The sequence below is a fragment of the Syngnathus floridae genome, chromosome 18, assembly GCF_059516105.1.
Source record: "Syngnathus floridae isolate MCC-2025c chromosome 18, RoL_Sflo_1.0, whole genome shotgun sequence".
NCBI lineage: Eukaryota > Metazoa > Chordata > Actinopteri > Syngnathiformes > Syngnathidae > Syngnathus > Syngnathus floridae.
This window is the reverse complement of record NC_142430.1, coordinates 6900589-6917337: the sequence shown is the minus strand read 5'-3', so window position 1 is coordinate 6917337 and position 16749 is coordinate 6900589. Positions and strand designations below refer to the sequence as shown.

General features: G+C 44.9%; 4 protein-coding genes and 1 long non-coding RNA gene across 7 annotated transcripts; 3 read left to right on the top strand and 2 right to left on the bottom strand.

The window, feature by feature from the left end:
* The first annotated feature begins 174 nt into the window (after window positions 1–174).
* On the top strand, window positions 175–2503 carry LOC148382668 (carbonic anhydrase 4-like). 2 transcript variants are annotated; one of them, XM_088359904.1, is made up of 9 exons: window positions 175–237; window positions 339–411; window positions 676–702; window positions 776–946; window positions 1090–1238; window positions 1297–1392; window positions 1464–1539; window positions 1604–1767; window positions 1838–2503. In XM_088359904.1, exons 2-9 carry the CDS (start codon window positions 339–341, stop codon window positions 2042–2044), a joined length of 963 nt encoding a protein of 320 aa, XP_088216030.1. In that variant the 5' UTR covers window positions 175–237; the 3' UTR covers window positions 2045–2503. The 2 variants fall into 2 exon arrangements, with proteins under 2 accessions (XP_088216030.1, XP_088216029.1); XM_088359903.1 differs by lacking the exon at window positions 175–237 and having other exon boundaries at window positions 361–411; window positions 676–946.
* mmp25b (matrix metallopeptidase 25b) lies at window positions 2170–6764 on the bottom strand. 2 transcript variants are annotated; one of them, XM_088359881.1, is made up of 11 exons: window positions 6657–6764; window positions 6482–6564; window positions 5846–5978; window positions 5640–5784; window positions 5252–5556; window positions 5007–5189; window positions 4517–4601; window positions 4341–4423; window positions 4130–4282; window positions 3756–4049; window positions 2170–3197 (listed from the first exon to the last, which is right to left on the bottom strand). In XM_088359881.1, the coding sequence occupies exons 2-11, from the start codon at window positions 6554–6556 to the stop codon at window positions 2938–2940; spliced, it is 1716 nt and encodes a 571-aa protein (XP_088216007.1). In that variant the 5' UTR covers window positions 6557–6564; window positions 6657–6764; the 3' UTR covers window positions 2170–2937. The 2 variants fall into 2 exon arrangements, with proteins under 2 accessions (XP_088216007.1, XP_088216006.1); XM_088359880.1 differs by having other exon boundaries at window positions 6482–6583; window positions 6657–6707.
* On the top strand, window positions 3466–11495 carry LOC148382666 (uncharacterized). The gene is made up of 4 exons (XR_015854019.1): window positions 3466–3903; window positions 3990–8716; window positions 10252–10475; window positions 11233–11495. It is a non-coding gene; the product is annotated as an uncharacterized LOC148382666 (long non-coding RNA).
* pax10 (paired box 10) lies at window positions 7217–11520 on the bottom strand. Its single transcript, XM_088359923.1, has 8 exons — window positions 11356–11520; window positions 10524–10745; window positions 10242–10463; window positions 9057–9139; window positions 8833–8989; window positions 8618–8691; window positions 8376–8508; window positions 7217–8120 (listed from the first exon to the last, which is right to left on the bottom strand). Exons 2-8 carry the CDS (start codon window positions 10627–10629, stop codon window positions 8020–8022), a joined length of 876 nt encoding a protein of 291 aa, XP_088216049.1. The 5' UTR covers window positions 10630–10745; window positions 11356–11520; the 3' UTR covers window positions 7217–8019.
* A 2946-nt stretch (window positions 11521–14466) lies between these two features.
* Window positions 14467–16729, top strand: LOC148382664 (serine protease 33). The gene is made up of 6 exons (XM_088359917.1): window positions 14467–14844; window positions 15235–15347; window positions 15508–15584; window positions 15640–15911; window positions 16029–16180; window positions 16266–16729. Exons 1-6 carry the CDS (start codon window positions 14799–14801, stop codon window positions 16521–16523), a joined length of 918 nt encoding a protein of 305 aa, XP_088216043.1. The 5' UTR covers window positions 14467–14798; the 3' UTR covers window positions 16524–16729.
* The last annotated feature ends 20 nt before the right edge of the window (window positions 16730–16749 follow it).

Sequence of the window (16749 nt, the reverse complement as noted above, 5' to 3'; positions counted from 1 at the left end):
TTTCTACTTTCTACTTGGGTGAGGTCGCTTACATGTTACAAAATAATTTTAACAGTGACATTCAAAGCATACCAAGATTTGTATCTTTTGCTCGTGTGAAAAAAGAACCTTGCATGTATGTGGAATTTAAAGGACGGGTTGGGTGGAGGTGATAATGAAGGCCTTGCCCACTCCTGAGCGGAGCATATAAGAAGGACAGGTAACGTATTCTTGAGAGCACACACAGGTGACTTCAAGGTGAGATGCAACATTGGACTCCTTTTTGAGGTTCTTGCAATATTTTAAAACATTTCTCGTTGGATATACTAAACTGTTTTTTTTTTTTATGATTATTTTAGATGAGGTGGTTGGTCGTTGTCGTGGCTGTCGGGATCCTTGTGGCGGATGTTTATTGTGCTGATGATACAATTCGTAAGAATATTTCCACTTTTTTTATTTTCACAAAGTTTATATATGAAATATTAAATCACTGTCATTCATTATATTTCTTTTCAGAAATATTATTGCTCCGCTAGCTGTAACACATTTATTTCCGCCATAAATGTTCTGTTATCTTCTTCGCACAATGCCGACTATCGTATATCAATAAAAAAAAATGCTCCACTTCCGTGTGAGTGTACATTAACGAGTCACTAATTAAACTCTGTCTATTTCCATCTTCCTGCTTCTCCCCAGCCTGGTGTTATCACGACGAAACTTGCAGTAAGCCATCGTGATTATCTCCATTTATCTTCCTCATTGCAGTTTATCAATAACCATCAACCTCTCATTTCAGATGATCTCACATGGCCGGTTATCGCGACGGAGTTTTGCAACGGGACCCGCCAGTCGCCAATTAACATTGTGACCACGGATGTCACAATGAACGACAGCCTGACAGATTTCTCTTTCACGAACTTCAGCAATCCTAACCTTCTGATCGATATAACCAACACTGGCAAAACCGGTGAGCACCTGATCCTCACAAATCAAAGTCATCCGTTCTTTATCCTCTGCAAAGAAAAAATGAATATTAGTGCTGTATTGATGAGCCTGGAGAAGTTAAGGGGTTCTTATGCTGCCATATTTGTTTGTCCCTGTCCCTTTCAGTCAGAGTAGGCTTCGCATCGGGAGTGCAGATTTCAGGTGGAGGTCTTCCCGAAACCTACGACAGCCTGCAGTTCCACTTGCACTGGGGCAACGGCAGCACCGTACCTGGATCCGAGCACACTGTTAACGGAGTGCAGTTCCCCATGGAGGTGAGCTACACTTGTCTCCTGCCATGCCAAATGTCTCAAATGTTGCTTCTGCCCACAGTTCCACATTGTTAGTATCAAGTCCAGCTTCAACGGGAACACAACTCTGGCCACCAACGACTCCATAGGAGCTGCTGCCCTTGGCTTCCTCATTGAGGTTCTAAATTTTCATGTGCTTTTGTGAGTGCACTTTAGATTCCCATTTGTAATATTCAAATAAAAATTTAGGTTTTGCCCGACACTACTGATGAACCTGCCAGCTGGAAAACTCTCACCGACTACCTCGGGAACATCACGTTGGCAGGTGAGGCGACGCTCGAGACAAATTCTGAGCAGTCAAGCTGACAACGTTTGACGTTTGTCATTAGGCCAGAACGCCAGCTTGGCTCCAGGACTCACCCTGGACGATTTACTTCCTGGAGTGGATCGCACTCAATATTATCGCTATCTCGGCTCGCTCACCACACCAAACTGTTTTGAAGCCGTGGTATGGACTGTGTTTAAGGACACGGTTAAAATCAGCTCAAACCTGGTGAGTTTTGGTGAATCCCAGTGTGAGGGAAAAAACCCAACAACTCCTAACTTCTCCCTTTTGACCCTAGATTGACAAATTCAGCACAATGCTGCATATCACAAATGAAACCTCCTCAGAAATCATGGTGAACGTGTTCAGGAGGGTTCAGCCGGCACAGCCCGTCACGACTCGTTCTTCGGGTTCAGACTCCGACGATGATTCCAGCGACGCTACCAGAACATGTCTCTCCCTGGGACTGCTGGCTCTCAGCTTGGTACTTGGGTGCAGTTACTAAGTTTTTACGAGCAGAGAAACCAGTTTGTGAACTTGGCTTCTCCGTAATTTTCCACTCGTGTTTGCGTGTAAGCTAATCGATAATAGGAATGACACGAACCTGAATGTTCAATTACTTTTATATGCGATGAAGGAAGTTCATAGAAGGTCAAATGTAATTCCAGGATGTAATTTCCTACCGTTTTACCGGTAGCTTCCACTCGGTCCTATGTTACGTTGATTTAGATCAAGTTTCCCTCGCACTGCCCGACTTGCACATGTAGCCGAACTTTTTACTCAATGTGAAATTTATGAAGGTTATAAAAAAAAAAACTTGATGAGTAAATTACATGCTTGTTAATGAAGTCAAATCACAACGAATTACTGCACTTTGTTATATTTTGCTAAATTGATCATAACTTCAATTGTCGATAAATAAAAAATGAGAAAAATAATAAAAAATATTCAAAATTAAAAAAAATATGGCTTTTTTTTAATGCTCACACAGAAAAGGTATTTTTTATGAAAAATTTAGTCAACTCTCTAAATGGGAGGCAACAATCGTTTAATTAGTTTCAGTCGACATTTAATCCCTGTTTCGTAAACCCAATACGGTGTTCCTTCTGGCTCCCCATTGGAGATATTGATCTAAGTTCCCACCAAGTGAATTCTTTTGTCAGATGTAACTGAAGATTCGACACAAAAAGACGTAATTTAAAACCTGTTCCGTTCCCGTTTAATAACAACAATTCACACTCGGGCTCACGTTACATTTGAAAACAAGAGCTGAACAATTGGTGACCTCATAAACCTTTTGATTGACGCTGTCATGGAGCTCGCCAACAATATTATATATACAAAATATTTTATCATACAAATCAGGGTGGATACATTGTTATGAAAGTCGAAAATAGTTTACATTGCGGTCATCCAAATTCCTCTAACGAGCAGTAAAACAGACACCAGGAGGTAATTGCTGGTTGGAGATGAAGCCGATCCCGTGAGGTCACAGCGACACCTGTTTGGCTTGTCGGGATTGGCCGGAGCGGAGGTCGGAGGGGTTGCGGGACAACGCAGCCAGTCCACGGCGGTGGATTTGGGTTCCACGACGTCTTGATTCATGCCTCCGCTTTTGAGCACCCAATAGTGGTTGTCCTTAAAGAAATAGGCGTCCCCTGAGAAGAAACAGATGATTTTTTTCTGCTTAATTAATGCTTAAATAATAACATTAATGTCAAACCTGAGGCCCGGGGGCCGGATCAGGCCCGGCTCATCATTTTATGCGGCCGGCAAAGGCAACTCATGTTAATGTTTCTTGTTAAAATACCGAAATTGTAAATTGTCTTTCCTTTTAATAATAGTGAAATATTGTTTTTTTTTTTTTAAAACACCACGTTGAAAATAAAGTAGAATTTTTTTTTGTCAACAAAAAATTAGTTTGACACAGCTGGTCTAGAACATAATGTAGAAACAATTTTAAATTGTAAATTTTTTAGATGTCTTTGTTGAACTTTCAACATGTTCTTCTTCATTTTCGCCATACTATATGTCATGTGAGCTATGTCGTTATCAGTTGGCGCCACACAACAACGCACAATTTGTCGGGTTAGGGTTTCTTATCTCGCCGTTGTCGGACAGAAAGTTCCGGTCACGTTTTCGCCATCGTGGCATCTGAGTCTACTTAAATTCCTCCACGCTGTGAACCACCGGTTTATCCAGATGTTTGTTGTTACCTTCTCCCCAGCTGATGATGTCATCCATGTGGGAAGGAACTCCAGTCCACAAGCTGTTGTCACGCGGATAGCCCGAATCCGGTTGCCGGGTCGCCTGCTGGTCTTTCTGACTCTCGTCGAATCTCCAGAACTCGCCTTGGCTGAACAGGTAGGTCTTGCCGTTATGGGCCCAGATGAAGGCGGCGTCCACTCTGTCCACTAACGTTCCGCTCTTGCGTTTCATCCCCCATTCAGAGAGCGGGCGAGGATAGCCGCTCATGGCCACCGTGTCTTTGAAGACCCAGTATTGAGATCCTGTTTGAGAGTGGAGCAACCCGATTCAAAATGGCGGGTATTTATATTTGCTGGCCTTCGACTCCACTTAACCTTCTCACCGATAAAGAAGATGATACTGTTATCGCTCTTTCGCTCGTACACGGCGTCGATCTTATTCGTCCCCGGTGGAAGTCCGATCCAGAAGTTTTTGATCTGAGCCGGATTAAGGGACACCAGTGAGCCGTCTCGCGTGGTCCTCCAGAAATTAGCACCTATTGTCAGATTTGAGCGTCACATGCGGGTAATTTTTGGAATTTGGTTTATCTTTACCTTTAAAGAAGAAGACCTCCCCTCTGATGTTGGCCACTGCGTCAAATCCCCCGTGACAACGGTTGTGGACGGTAGGGTCAGACCTGAGACAGCAGAGGCCAGAATAAGTTGGGAGTAGTTTGCGAGACGTCCACAAGAGGGCGCAATCAGAGACAAGTAGCTGTAATTTAACTCACGGCCTTGTCGGTCTAGTCGGAGGTGGGTTGGGCAAACGAGGGAGGTTAGGGTCGACGCCTCCTGGTCGTTCCCCCTCCTTGCTGCCTGTAGAAGAGCAAAAGTTGGTCAACGTGTTGTAACACCTTGTCATTTCAAAAGTAACATGTCGGCGGTTTTTATAATAGAAACCGATTTATTGCAATCTGGTTGGCAGTGAGTCATTATGATGAGAATCAAATATAACACATGATGAAGATGACACTTGTGGTCACTAAACAACGAGTCAGCACAATTCTATATTTTGCGAAACAATTCACAGACACAAAGAGGAACTTAATGCTAAATGCTGAAGCGGTAAAAATAAGCACCTGCAACACCTGAGGCAAAACCCGAGCATGTCTAGACCGGCCCCCCTCATCATCTGATGAGTCACTGGAATTAACTAGAGACCACCATTTGCGAATCAAAGAAGAGTCAGGAGAGAGTTTTTTTTTTTCCCGTCTGACTAACCATAAAGCTGCTGAATGGCCAGTTTGTCATCCAAGGCCAGCTGGTAGTGGATGATGTCTCCTACGGGACCCTGGTAATACGGCCTCATAATGGAGGGGTCCGAGGAGGAATGCGAAAGGCCCAGTGCGTGGCCAAACTCGTGTACCGCCACGGTGAATAAATCGGTACTGCTGCCGCTGTCCCCTGAAAGCACAAATGGTTGAATTTCGACAACCGATATATAATTTGCACGAAAGTCGCTGTACCTCCATAGCTCCATCTTTCATGGTCATCAAAATGCGTGTCACCGGACACCTCGTCTCTACCGGGGAAGAAGGCGTGGGCTAAGGTTCCCCCTTGCCCGTCAAAGGGATACCCATCATCGTGTAGTAGGCTGTTGAAGGACACTCTGATGTCACCGCCGCTCGGCGGGTTTCCGCCGCCGCCCGGAAGCTGGCGGAATGTCAAAGGGGTGGCGTCGCTCCAAGCTTTGAAGGCGTGGGTCAGGATGCTTTCCACCAAGTTGGAAGGCAGGCCCGGGGAGAGGGCTGGCGACGGGTAGTTGTGGACGCTGCAAAGGAGACGCTTGCTTTGGATTTGGGGCAACTTGGGCAGTGCCCCGACTGATTCAGCAGATGGCGCTGTAACACACACCTCCATGTAAGATCGCTCTTGTGCCACTTCAAACCCGACAGCGCATATCTTCTCCTCCTCCTTCTCTTCTTCAACATGTCCTCGCTCCCGACAATATCGGGAAGGGAGCATCGTGGCGTCGACATGAGCTTCATCGTTTCAGCATCTACAGGTCGGAAAGAGATCTTAGCACTGGTTTAGTACTTTGACTTAATCTCCTTGTCTACCAAGCACGCCGGTTTCCCGCACGCCGCCGAATCTTTGCATGACCCGTATGGCCTTCTCGATCCCCTCCTTGGACTGCAGCTTACTCGTCCGGGGGTCGGGCGGAGGGAGGTAGCCATACCTGCTCAACCAATCCTGCAAAACAAAGACAAAGAGGAACCGAAGTCATGTGTGGTTTCCTCCTAACATGATTACCACAGCAAAATATGGCTATATGGAAAAACAATATGTTTGATTTCACTTCCTTTCTCTCACGTGATTGCATGACGTTATGGATTTATTCATTAATATTACATGCTAGTGAGTGAGTTGCGCAATGTTACGGCCTTTTGGCGAAACTATAAGTGAATCGAGGAGAGAAATAAACACATCGCTGTGATGTGTTCATAAATTTGTGTCAAAACAGGAAAGATGTACATCTCTTAGAAGTGATTTCGAAACAAGAACTTCCCTTCCCACCACCAGCGTACAGTTGTAAGGAAACCACCGACCACATTTCTATTCTTTCAAATTTTTGTCATAGAAATATTTTTGCGGGTGTAAAATGGCAGAATTTGATTGACACATGAGATAAAATCTGTTAAAAAAGTGAGCAGCTTTGCCTTAAAATAGAATTTACACCACATCTCAACACTCACCACTGCTCGGCTGTACTGCTCGGGCATCGCTGATGTGCACGCAGACAAAGTGAAAAGCATCCAAAGCAGTTCCATCGTAGTAGCTGCAGCACAAATCATTTACTTTTTTTTTTTTTTTCCAAAATACTTCTGATTGCTCCCCCAAATAGCCCACAAGACAGACAACAAAGCTCACCGTTTGGTTTCTTCTGAAGATTCAGTCTACTCTCTTGAGACTAGGATGGGCTTAATCAATAAAGCATCCCTCTCACTCTCTCTCTCTCTCTCTCTCTCTTTCTCTCTCTCTCACTGACTCAAATTTGTATGGGCTGGGACGGCCCACCCCACAACCACAACCCACCCCACCCATGAGTGCATCATTCAAGTTGTTACATTATGACTTCTGTTCTTGAAAAATACAATCACAGTTTTCTTGTGTCTTCCCTTAAAATGAGCACAACTTTATTCTTGCCATTTTTTCCCCCCTTCCATTATCAACTTAGACACTCTTTGGCCGAGGCAAATTGCTGATGCTGCATTAATGGCCCATTACTGTACGTTAGCATATGTTAGCTTTCTCATCCCCCCCCCCCCGACTTCCTCCTCATCTTTAATTCCTCTTCATCCTCAGGGGGGTTGTGTGACTCATGCATGCCATTAGCACACTATAATATCCCGTCTCGCTAATGCTACGCTAATTTCCATCATATATGTCAGTCGAGTTCCAAATCATGTCACGAATGAAGAGCGTAGAACTGTCATGGATGACGCACAGTTTTATTTTCATTAAAGGGATCCAAGGCCTTCACAAAAAAGGGTTGGCATCTAAACAACACTAACACAACACACACAGCAAACAGAAACGACACCGAGGACCCGTGAAGTGAAAAGACAAATAAATAAGATTTGCAAAGACAATTGGGCGTCAGATGCTCTGGCAGTCAGATGAGAGCAGAACGTTTCCCGATGTGGTTGATTGTCTCGTGGTTACGTTTGGTCATGCACGGTTTCTAATGTTGCCATCGTGATGTTGCAGTATCATTTCACAGTATTTCCTCTCTGCCTTGCTTCGATTGTCAACCTGAAGTACATGCAGGCAGTTTGATTGTCAGCAGCTTCCGGAAGCTTCTCTCGTGATATAAAACTTTTTCTTCATTCACCTGATTTTTTTTTTTTGGTATAGAAATCCCTGTCACAGATTACATCTGGATGTTTAGCCATATTTTGAAGGAATTAGCATCAAATGCTACATTCTTTCCCTTCCAATAACATCTGACAAAAGTCCACACACGGTTGTATGTACAGAAACACGCAGTCTGAGCAAAATGTTAAAATGGAGCCTTTGTTTTTGTTTTCTCAATTAACCTGGAAATGAGTGTGTAGTTGTCACCTCAAGAAACGAGGAACTGTGATTGTACTTCACAATACGCTACGGAAATAAGCAGTAGAGTATCGTCAAGTGTCACCAAAGCTGCTGTTTGTAAACATTTGATCAGGTTCTTCGGCTTATTTTGGAAAGCTCAGTCCTCTGTTATCCCTTGTTTTTCTTTTGTGGTGGTTCACTGTAGTCTAGCCCAGTACTGGCCCAGGTTCTGGCTCATGCCCTGCGGCTCGTTTCCTGGAACCTGCACCGGCACCGAGACGCCGGGTGATATGAGGCCTGGTGAGAAAAGCAGGAATGACGTCAACGTGTGTGTCTGTCTCCACCGATGACTAACAAGCCATAAAACTGAACACCTGTTTAAGACCTTTGACCACCAGGGGGCCACCAAGAGCAACAAAACCTTTACTTATGTTGTAATTCTTTTGTCTACCACTAGAGGAAGCCAAAGAACTGCTGCATTGATGAGTTTCTCCATGGCCAATATATTATTACACAAAATTAGAATTTTACCAATGAATCAGAAGCACTCACCGGTATTGGAGTTGGCCGAGGGCGCGGTCTGCAGGTGAGGGGAGGTGTATGTTGATGAGTCGAAGCTCCGCGGGGCAGATGGAGACGGCGGCAACATGCAAGAGTACGACGAGGCCGACTGCGGAGGGATGGACTGACAAGGTAAACCGCAGAGGAAAGACACAATCATGTCATTGTCTCCATCCATCTTTCCATAGGTGTTGGATGATGTAAAAAATGCCGACGCAGGACTATGAGCTAACCTGGACTCCGGATGAGAAGACTGACAGCGAGCTGTAGCTAGGTAGCGACGAGTCAGCCTGACTCAACATGGACCCTGCAGGAGAAGAGGAAGCCAATGAGTGAGTGCACACACACACATATGAAGCCAAAGGAGAGGGGGGGGGGGGGTTCGCCCAGGTGCCATTCAAGCTAGAACCGCACCTGGCTGGACTTCCACAAGATGAACAAAGCTTACCCGAACTGTTGCCATGCTGCTGGTGGTAGACGGACGTGTTGAAGGAAGTGGTCAGGGGGGCTTGACTCTGCGAACAGGAAGTCACCCCTCCGGACCTCCTTTGGTTGCGCAACTTCTCCTCTCGCCTCCACTTGGCTCTTCGGTTGGAGAACCACACCTTGGTCGGGATTAACGGCTTTCATTAATTAAAGTTCAAGAAGGTGGTACTGGTAACGTTTGGTCACCTGTATCCTGGCCTCTGGTAAATCGATCTTATTGGCCAGTCTCTCCCTCGCAAAGACGTCGGGGTAATGCGTCCTTTCAAACTCTGTAGAGGAAATAAAGGTCGGCAGATGTTTCTAAAAATAAATCCATTTGTTATGAAATTCTAATCACTCGACATTCATCCGCGCTGCATGTTTTTCAATTCCCCGCGTCGTATCGGTGTTGACTAATTCAACTTTCCGTGGGAAATACAAATCAAGGAAGCTGAGAGATGTATCCTTACAACCATTTTTGAAATATTTATCTGTTGCACTTTATATGAATTATTGATCGTGATGGAACACGCCGAAAGTTCAAATGAAAGGATTCACGTTGAGAAGCTGCCTAAGCATTTTTATTTCAAAGTAGGCCGACTCGGCAATCCCAGCAGGTTTGAGTTTGGTCGTCAACTTTTATTCGCCAAAGTCATGGTATCGTCGGTATTAAAAAAAAAATTCCTCATATCAAACATATTAGAAATTTATTCCGAATTGACAAATCCAAATGAACAACTAAATTCCTAAAAATGAGGTCAACACATTTAACACCATATTGCACAAGACCTGACGAATTCAACCTGTCTGGCAAATTGCTCTAATTGGCTGCCTTCTAATTGGCGTCTGTGTCAACACATGATTGTTATTGTGCCTCGGCCGTGCACTGAGGTCGGTGTACCTCATTAATGTCATTTGCACGGAGTTGACCACAGTCATGCACTTCCGCTTGGCTGAGCGGTGGACATTGCGTCCTTATTTCGCTCAAGGGCCCGCCGCAGCCAAATCCAGTCAAGGGTGCCATTGTGATGCCTCTGTGTGTGTGTGTGTGTGTGTGTGTGAAGCAGACTTATCTTACTGCATAATGCATGCTCAGTAACGATGCATTATCAAAACTCGGCTATTTATGCAGCCAGAGGGTCTTTTTGGGGGATATAGTTATGGTCTTAATTTGATGTCATCATCTGTGTATAGCAATCGAGGCCGAAAACTACATGGACGCTTTATTAGGTACGCCTCTACTATCTGACATTTACGGGGGCTCCTCTGTAAATAAAATGTTATATATATTTTGATGATAAGTCTACCCCTAATAGAAGAAATAAGAGTTGACAGAATAAATTGTCAGCAGTGCGCTGTCACGTGATTGGCCGGCTGATTTGTGTGCCTGACCTTTTTCCAGCGCCTCGATCTGCTCCTGGGTGAAGCTTGTGCGGTTCCTCTGCAGCTTCCTCTTGAGCTGCAGCCTCAGCTGAGACTCCTCGCCTTCGTCCCTATCCACCGGCACGCCTCCCCCTCGGCCCGAGCCTCCACCAGCTCCGCCTCCCCCTCCTCCGACGACCACCGCGTCTCCCCCCATGCCGCCCTCCGCGTCCAGCAGGCAGCCCTCGGACACTGAGGGGCGAGGTGAGAGTCACGCAAAGTCCAAGAGATCTTTTTTTTCCAAACGCTCACCTGTGTTGTGTTGAGTCTGCACACCAGTAGGGTCATGGTACCAGTTGTTAGGCCCGCTCCAGTTGGAACCACTCTGCAGGTTCAGCATGGTTAACTTCTCATACATACTCCAAACGTCCCGAGCAGCATGAAGAGCAAGGCGGCAGTCGTGCGTGCTCGCCCCTGTTTACTGTCACTTTGGGCTCCTGGCGCCGTCTTTCGATCCTCCACCTCTTGGTCCTCCTGAGGGAAGGAGTGAGGAAGGAAAGAGGAGGAGGCAAAGAAGGAGGGGTTGATATCGCATGAGTTCACACATGGCCGGCATTGTGGCGAATTAGCCTCATGATGACAGACAGAAATGGAGTTAGTTACATGCCGCCTGTCGTCGTGTGTGTGTGTGTGTGTGTGTTATACATTGGAATGCACGTATACCTCTGGGAGCCCGGCTACATTAGAAGCCACTCTGAGGGTCGGGACATTTATTATGCTACTCGCTTTTAGCTTTGCTGATAACGTCGAGCATGTCGGCGCACACACGGATATGGGAAGATGCTGAATTAGGATGCTGACACACACACACGGCACAATAAAGTTTAACAATTTACGGTTTAGTATTATTCTACCGTAACTACCGCTGGAATTGCTAACAGCTAAAAAGTCGACACTTGGATCTTATCGTCCATATTGTTCATCCTCATTTCTCTCTCTTCATATTTTCCCTCTTTTTCAGGAGGCTCGCGAAAGAAAGTCCAACTGACTTTCCAGCGACAGGTCACAGGTCAGCCGCCCCTTGGAAAACCGCCGTTCTCCCGACGGCAGCGATATGAAAGGAAGCAAGTCAACTTCAACTTACGTTGAAGGTGCGTCGACGGCGGGGGTCCCGCGTACCTCGATTCCCCCTGTTCACCCCTCGTCCCTCGCTCTCCAGCTTTGTTGACAATACCCTGCGCGTAAAGGCGACTGTGGAGGAGAGAGATGGAGGGAGCGACAGAGAGAAAGAGGTGGAGGGGGCGGGGGGGGGGGGGAGAAACGCGTCTGCGGGCGCTCTTGTCCTCGCAGCGGTGGCGAGAGAGAGAGAGAGAGAGAGAGAGAGGGGAAGGGAGGCAGAGGGCCACCGAGGGGTGACAAAGTGAGTCAACATCAGTGTCAAGTTTGAACTTAATGCCAGGGAGAGGAGGAGGGGAGGTGCACACATACAGAGTCCAGCATGAGGCGCACATAATGGAGAGATGGAGACCATGAGAGAAATAAAACACACCAAGGAATTCCAATATGAACATAAAAAATATTTATGATTGACTGAGGAGATCATTTATATTTTTGACATGCAGATCGTTTTTGAAACCATCTGACTAATGTCAATGGAATATTTTGATAAATTCACCAAATAAGTGGCTTGTTCAAGTCGAATCAAACTATTTTTTAAATTATTTGTGAAATTAATGAATTTCAAAATAAAAACATTCTCTATGTCTCCTTTTGGGCCTTGTTGTGGAGTGCCTGGTGTCACCTAATTCAAATAACCTAAGCTGACCCAAAAATAAAGATATTAAAAAAGTTGACTTAAAAACATCTATTTAAAAGCCATTTTGGGGCCTAGTGTGCAACCTTTTTTATTAAACCATGGAAGGCAAAAAGCAGGCCAATCACTCCATAATTATCTTTTAAAATCAACCAAAAACCTTTTACCATGATATTATTTCAAACACGCAAACGTGACACGAGGTGCAACGAATGACGCAGGTATGACGGCATGATTGCGGCAGGAAGCGTGCTTTAAATATATCTCTTTGCTGGAAGATGGAGGCAGAAGCTGGAGATGGAGGGAGCCAAGAGGAAGTATGTGACTTTGGGGTGGGTGCAGGGGCTCGGCGATGGGGAGGGTGTGCCAGCTTGTTTTATTTCCGGTTGACAAGACTTTGCGCTCCCTTTCTCTCTGTCGCTCCCTCTCTCGTTCATACTCGCCTATTCTTTCGCCGCCTCCACCGCCCCCAATCGCTGCTCTCTTCCTCTTCTTTCTCAATTACTTACTTAAACCACTCTTAAATTATATTGGAAGCGCCTCTGTTAAATTATATAAACAAATAATAAGGTCCAACATTGTACAGAAAAACAAAAATAGACCCATTTAACTGTTATTCCCCTGAAACTTGACTTTTCCATTTTGGGAATATACCTGGAGAATAATTAGGCCTATGGGATTGGTTAGTATAAATTGTACCTTAAGGTTTTCTGTGCTCAAAAAGCCTAACTCGATTTATTAGCAACTCAGTAGTTATATGGTTAGCCTACTTGGCAGAGCTAGGATTTTTTTTTCAAAACAAAAAATATATATAAATTATGTGTTCCCTACAGGGGATGGGTAGAAATGTGGCATGATTTCCAAAAATATTGCAAAATACTCAAAAAGTCAATTAACTGGCCTCGCACCTGACATATTTCAGGGGAGGCAGTGCCCTTGAGCCCCCCCTCTCATTCCGCCTCTGCGTTGGCTTTACAGCATAAATGTCCAATGTGTTGCTTGTTAATAATATTTTATATTTTCCTTTATATCAAGAAATTTGCGTGTGACATAAAGTGATGCAATATTGGACTGCTGTGGAGATTTAAGCCAAAGTTTTTCGCGGCAGTTGGATCAATAAAAAGTAAAGCGTGGTTGAATAGCCCAACACTTTCTTTCTAAAATCATTGCTGCATCCTATTGTGTTCCAGTTGTTGGAATGTGGCCTAACCTATGTGATCCCTATGTGCTGAGTGCAATAATGTGTGAGCGTGTGAGTGTGTGTGACGGCGCGTGCTTCGCTGCAAAGATTCATGTAGCTCCGGGACATGCTTTTTTTTTTTTTTTTTTTTTTTTTTTAGTGCATCTTGTTAGTTCATTCCTGTCACCTCTCTCTCTCTCTCCCCCCTCACCATCCCTTGCTTTTTCAGCACCGGAGGGGGGATGCAGAAAGGGAGGGGGGCGGATGCGAGAAGGGGAGGGCAATGTGTGCGTGTGGAGGCAGTCGCCATGGTTACAATGCCATGACAAATATTCATCAAGACGTTAAAATAAAAACAAACGGGAGTGCATTATAATTGCGCTTACTGACTGGCTGGCCCCTGAAATGCATTATATACATAATGAGGAGCAGGTTGGACGAGGATCCACGTCAAGGCTCCAACAGCTCACCTGTGGCCACGTGGCACGCTAATTCCAACTTGTTGTGTTATTTACCTGTTTATGGAATTCCCTATGAGGACTTGCTTTTCCTTTGGTCCCCCCTCCCACCATCCCACCCACCTCCATCTCTTGCTCTTCCGCTACTGTTGTGTAGCCGCAGGCCACAGTGTGATGTGTCCTCCCCCTGTCCCTCCCTCCCTCTCCCTCTCTCTCTGTCCCTGTCACCTTCAATTGCTCTGTGAAACTAGACACACTGCCTGAGGGCCTGGAGAGCCAGCAAGCGAGGGAGCGGGCCAGGAGAGCAAAAGAGAGAAAGAGAGAGACAGACAGACAGCTTTAAAGATAGACAGAAGAAATAAGCATTCTGTGTCATGTGAATAAATGAAGTGACCCACAGACAAATGTGGAGCAAAATTGTTAATATGTTGTTTTTCTTTGACCAAAGCCCACCTAGAGAGATTTAGGATGCAATAGTTGGACAATTATTAGCAAAATGCTGGTTGTAAGGTCACTAAAAATATTAGAGGGTTTTTCTTAGTTGCAACCATAATGACAGGTTACCCATTTCTAAATCCGAAATGTGATTAAGAACAATACAACTGATTCGTTTTGTGAAATAACTATTTTTTCCATTTATCACAGATTATTATTATTATTATTATTATTATTATTATTATTATTATTATTATTATTATCATTATTATTATTATTATTATTATTATTTATTACGTAAGATTAATTTTGGACTCTGCGACTTCCGGTTACATTCCTCAAATGCCATTGGCTCAGGTGGGCTCTCATTCTGCCTTTTTATTGGTCCGTAGCTCACGCTGAGCAGGTATCTATTAGCCGCTAACACTTTTTTAGTTTGGAATGCGGCCGAAACCACTTCAGTTTGAACCCGTTACTCGAGTTTACTACGCTACGAGACAAAGCAAACAAAACCGGAGCTTATCATTTATCCTGGATTTATCCTTCAAACAATCAATTTCTTGTTGAACGGTAACCAAGTTGGGGAAGGTCGTCGTGCTCGAACGCCATTTGCCACGGATTTTAAGTACTTTCGACGCCTTTGCTGTTTGAATTTTGTTTTTGTGAGCTGCACTACGATTTGTGACACAAAACACGGAAAAATGTCAGTAAATCTTCAGTTTATTGCGGCTTTGTTGGGCGTAACAGGTGAGTATACATCTTCGTCGCCATGTCGTCTTTGTACCACTCCCATGAATGTCCCCCGTCAAAAACAACAAACAAACACGTAGCTTTTTTTTTTTTTTAACAAATGGAATAACCAATATATTATTGTATGTTGAAGTGGAAAATAGTTTTTAATTTCATCAAATAATAAGTAAGTTTGTCCTGTCATGAATTTATGCTCCAAAGTCTTGTTGAGTCACCATTTTAAAAACAAGATCCTAAACTATATTAGGTAATGTGTCGCCGCTGACGTCTCTACAATAAAATTATATTGTTTTATTACATTCTGAAAGAGTATCTATCTGTGTCATCAAATGCTTTTACAGGAAGGACAATGTTTATCTTTTTTTTTTCCCCTTATCCATCTTGTAGGTGTTTTGGTTTCATATGCACAAGATTGTGGGAGACCGACGCTGCAGGACAACAGAATTGTGGGAGGGATGGACGCTTCAGATGGGGCGTGGCCGTGGCAGGTTTCTATACAGGTGGGTCCCTGAAGACTAGCCACTTCTCTTATCTATATTATTTCCAAGCGGTGTTTAAAGTGTCTTGCTTATCAAGCTTGACCTGAGGAGAGAGGGATCCGCTTGTGATGCTGAGCTGACTCACTGTGTGAGTTCTTACTATTTCCTCTTTGGCCTCCAGAGAGATAATACTCATGTCTGCGGAGGCTCCATTATCACGCAGAACTGGATCCTATCAGCAGCTCACTGTTTCCCAAAGTAAGAACACACATTTATTCATCCAATTTAGCATTCTAACATATCGTCCTATCAGTCCATCCGACGTGAGACCGTACACCATCTACGCCGGCTGGTACTACCTGAACAATGTCAACCCGCACCAGTCGATACACCGCATCAGCTCCGTGGTGATCCCATCGGGATATGTGGAGCCTCACGATGGTAAGGATGTAGCCCTGGTGCGGCTCTCCAGCCCCCTGACTTGGTCGGATTGGATCCGTCCCGTTTGCCTACCTGCCTCCGGCACCCTTTTCCCGGGCGGCATGCGGTGCTATGTCACCGGCTGGGGAGACATCCGTGATAACAGTAAGGCCCGCCTAAAATAAATATATATTTATTTATTTTATTTTTTAAAGCATTTTGCAACACAAGGAACATATCGAAAAGTGATTTTAATAGTTCCGCATCTGCCTCTGTGCTCAGTCCCGCTGCCGGGGTCGGGGCCTCTGCAGGAGGTTCAGGTGCCAATCATCTCGGAGGGTACGTGTCGTGCCATGTACCAAATTGAGAAGGTGGACATCTTGTATGACATGATCTGCGCAGGGTTCCAGGAAGGTGGCAAGGACTCCTGCCAGGTACTGTTGGATGAGCTCTGTAGTTCCAATTTCAGCTTAGCTAGTCTGGATTTATTTGAACTTGCACCGCTCTCTTTCCCATCAGGGCGACTCCGGAGGGCCTCTCGTCTGCCAGATGGTAAACGGGACCTGGGTACAAGCCGGCGTGGTGAGTTTTGGGTTGGGCTGCGCCCAGCCCAACCAGCCAGGTGTGTACGCCAGGCTCACCAGCTACTCCACTTTCATCAGCAACAACATACCAGAGGTCAGACTGTACGGCCGAGCTCATCGGTATCGGTCCGACGGGGCCGTGACTGTGTTGCTCGGCTTTTTATCCGCCATACTGGTACTGTGTTGGTTTTGAGTACACTTTGATTTTTGGAAAAGTAAAAACCGGGCCAAATGAAGAAATTCCCTTTACTCGTGATCATATATATGTGTCAAGAAATGAAATATAATTTTTAAAGTTCGTAGTTGTTGTGATAGCAAATGTTTTTGATATGTTTGTACTTGAAATGGTGACTGAGTTGTGTTAATTTTGGATTGGTAATAAATCTGGGCTAGAAACAAGCACATTTTCAAATAAATTG

What these genes read in the sequence shown, in the direction of transcription:
- LOC148382664 (XM_088359917.1), top strand. Translation starts at nt 14,799, where the DNA reads ATGTCAGTAAATCTTCAGTTTATTGCGGCTTTGTTGGGCGTAACAG. An exon ending in GGCTTTGTTGGGCGTAACAG is followed by an intron (nt 14,845 to 15,234) that starts GTGAGTATACAT and finishes TCCATCTTGTAG; the next exon opens with GTGTTTTGGTTTCATATGCA. An exon ending in CGTGGCAGGTTTCTATACAG is followed by an intron (nt 15,348 to 15,507) that starts GTGGGTCCCTGA and finishes TTTGGCCTCCAG; the next exon opens with AGAGATAATACTCATGTCTG.
- pax10 (XM_088359923.1), bottom strand. Translation starts at nt 10,629, where the DNA reads ATGTATGAGAAGTTAACCATGCTGAACCTGCAGAGTGGTTCCAACTGG. An exon ending in GATCGAGGCGCTGGAAAAAG is followed by an intron (nt 9,140 to 10,241) that starts GTCAGGCACACA and finishes TTTCCTCTACAG; the next exon opens with AGTTTGAAAGGACGCATTAC. An exon ending in CTCGGCCAACTCCAATACCG is followed by an intron (nt 8,121 to 8,375) that starts GTGAGTGCTTCT and finishes TTTTCTCACCAG; the next exon opens with GCCTCATATCACCCGGCGTC.
- LOC148382668 (XM_088359903.1), top strand. Translation starts at nt 385, where the DNA reads ATGTTTATTGTGCTGATGATACAATTC. An exon ending in GAGTGCAGTTCCCCATGGAG is followed by an intron (nt 1,239 to 1,296) that starts GTGAGCTACACT and finishes TTCTGCCCACAG; the next exon opens with TTCCACATTGTTAGTATCAA. An exon ending in TTAAAATCAGCTCAAACCTG is followed by an intron (nt 1,768 to 1,837) that starts GTGAGTTTTGGT and finishes TTTTGACCCTAG; the next exon opens with ATTGACAAATTCAGCACAAT.
- mmp25b (XM_088359880.1), bottom strand. Translation starts at nt 6,580, where the DNA reads ATGATTTGTGCTGCAGCTACTACGATGGAACTGCTTTGGATGCTTTTC. An exon ending in GGCCATTCAGCAGCTTTATG is followed by an intron (nt 4,602 to 5,006) that starts GTTAGTCAGACG and finishes GCTCTTCTACAG; the next exon opens with GCAGCAAGGAGGGGGAACGA. An exon ending in CAGTATCATCTTCTTTATCG is followed by an intron (nt 4,050 to 4,129) that starts GTGAGAAGGTTA and finishes ACTCTCAAACAG; the next exon opens with GATCTCAATACTGGGTCTTC.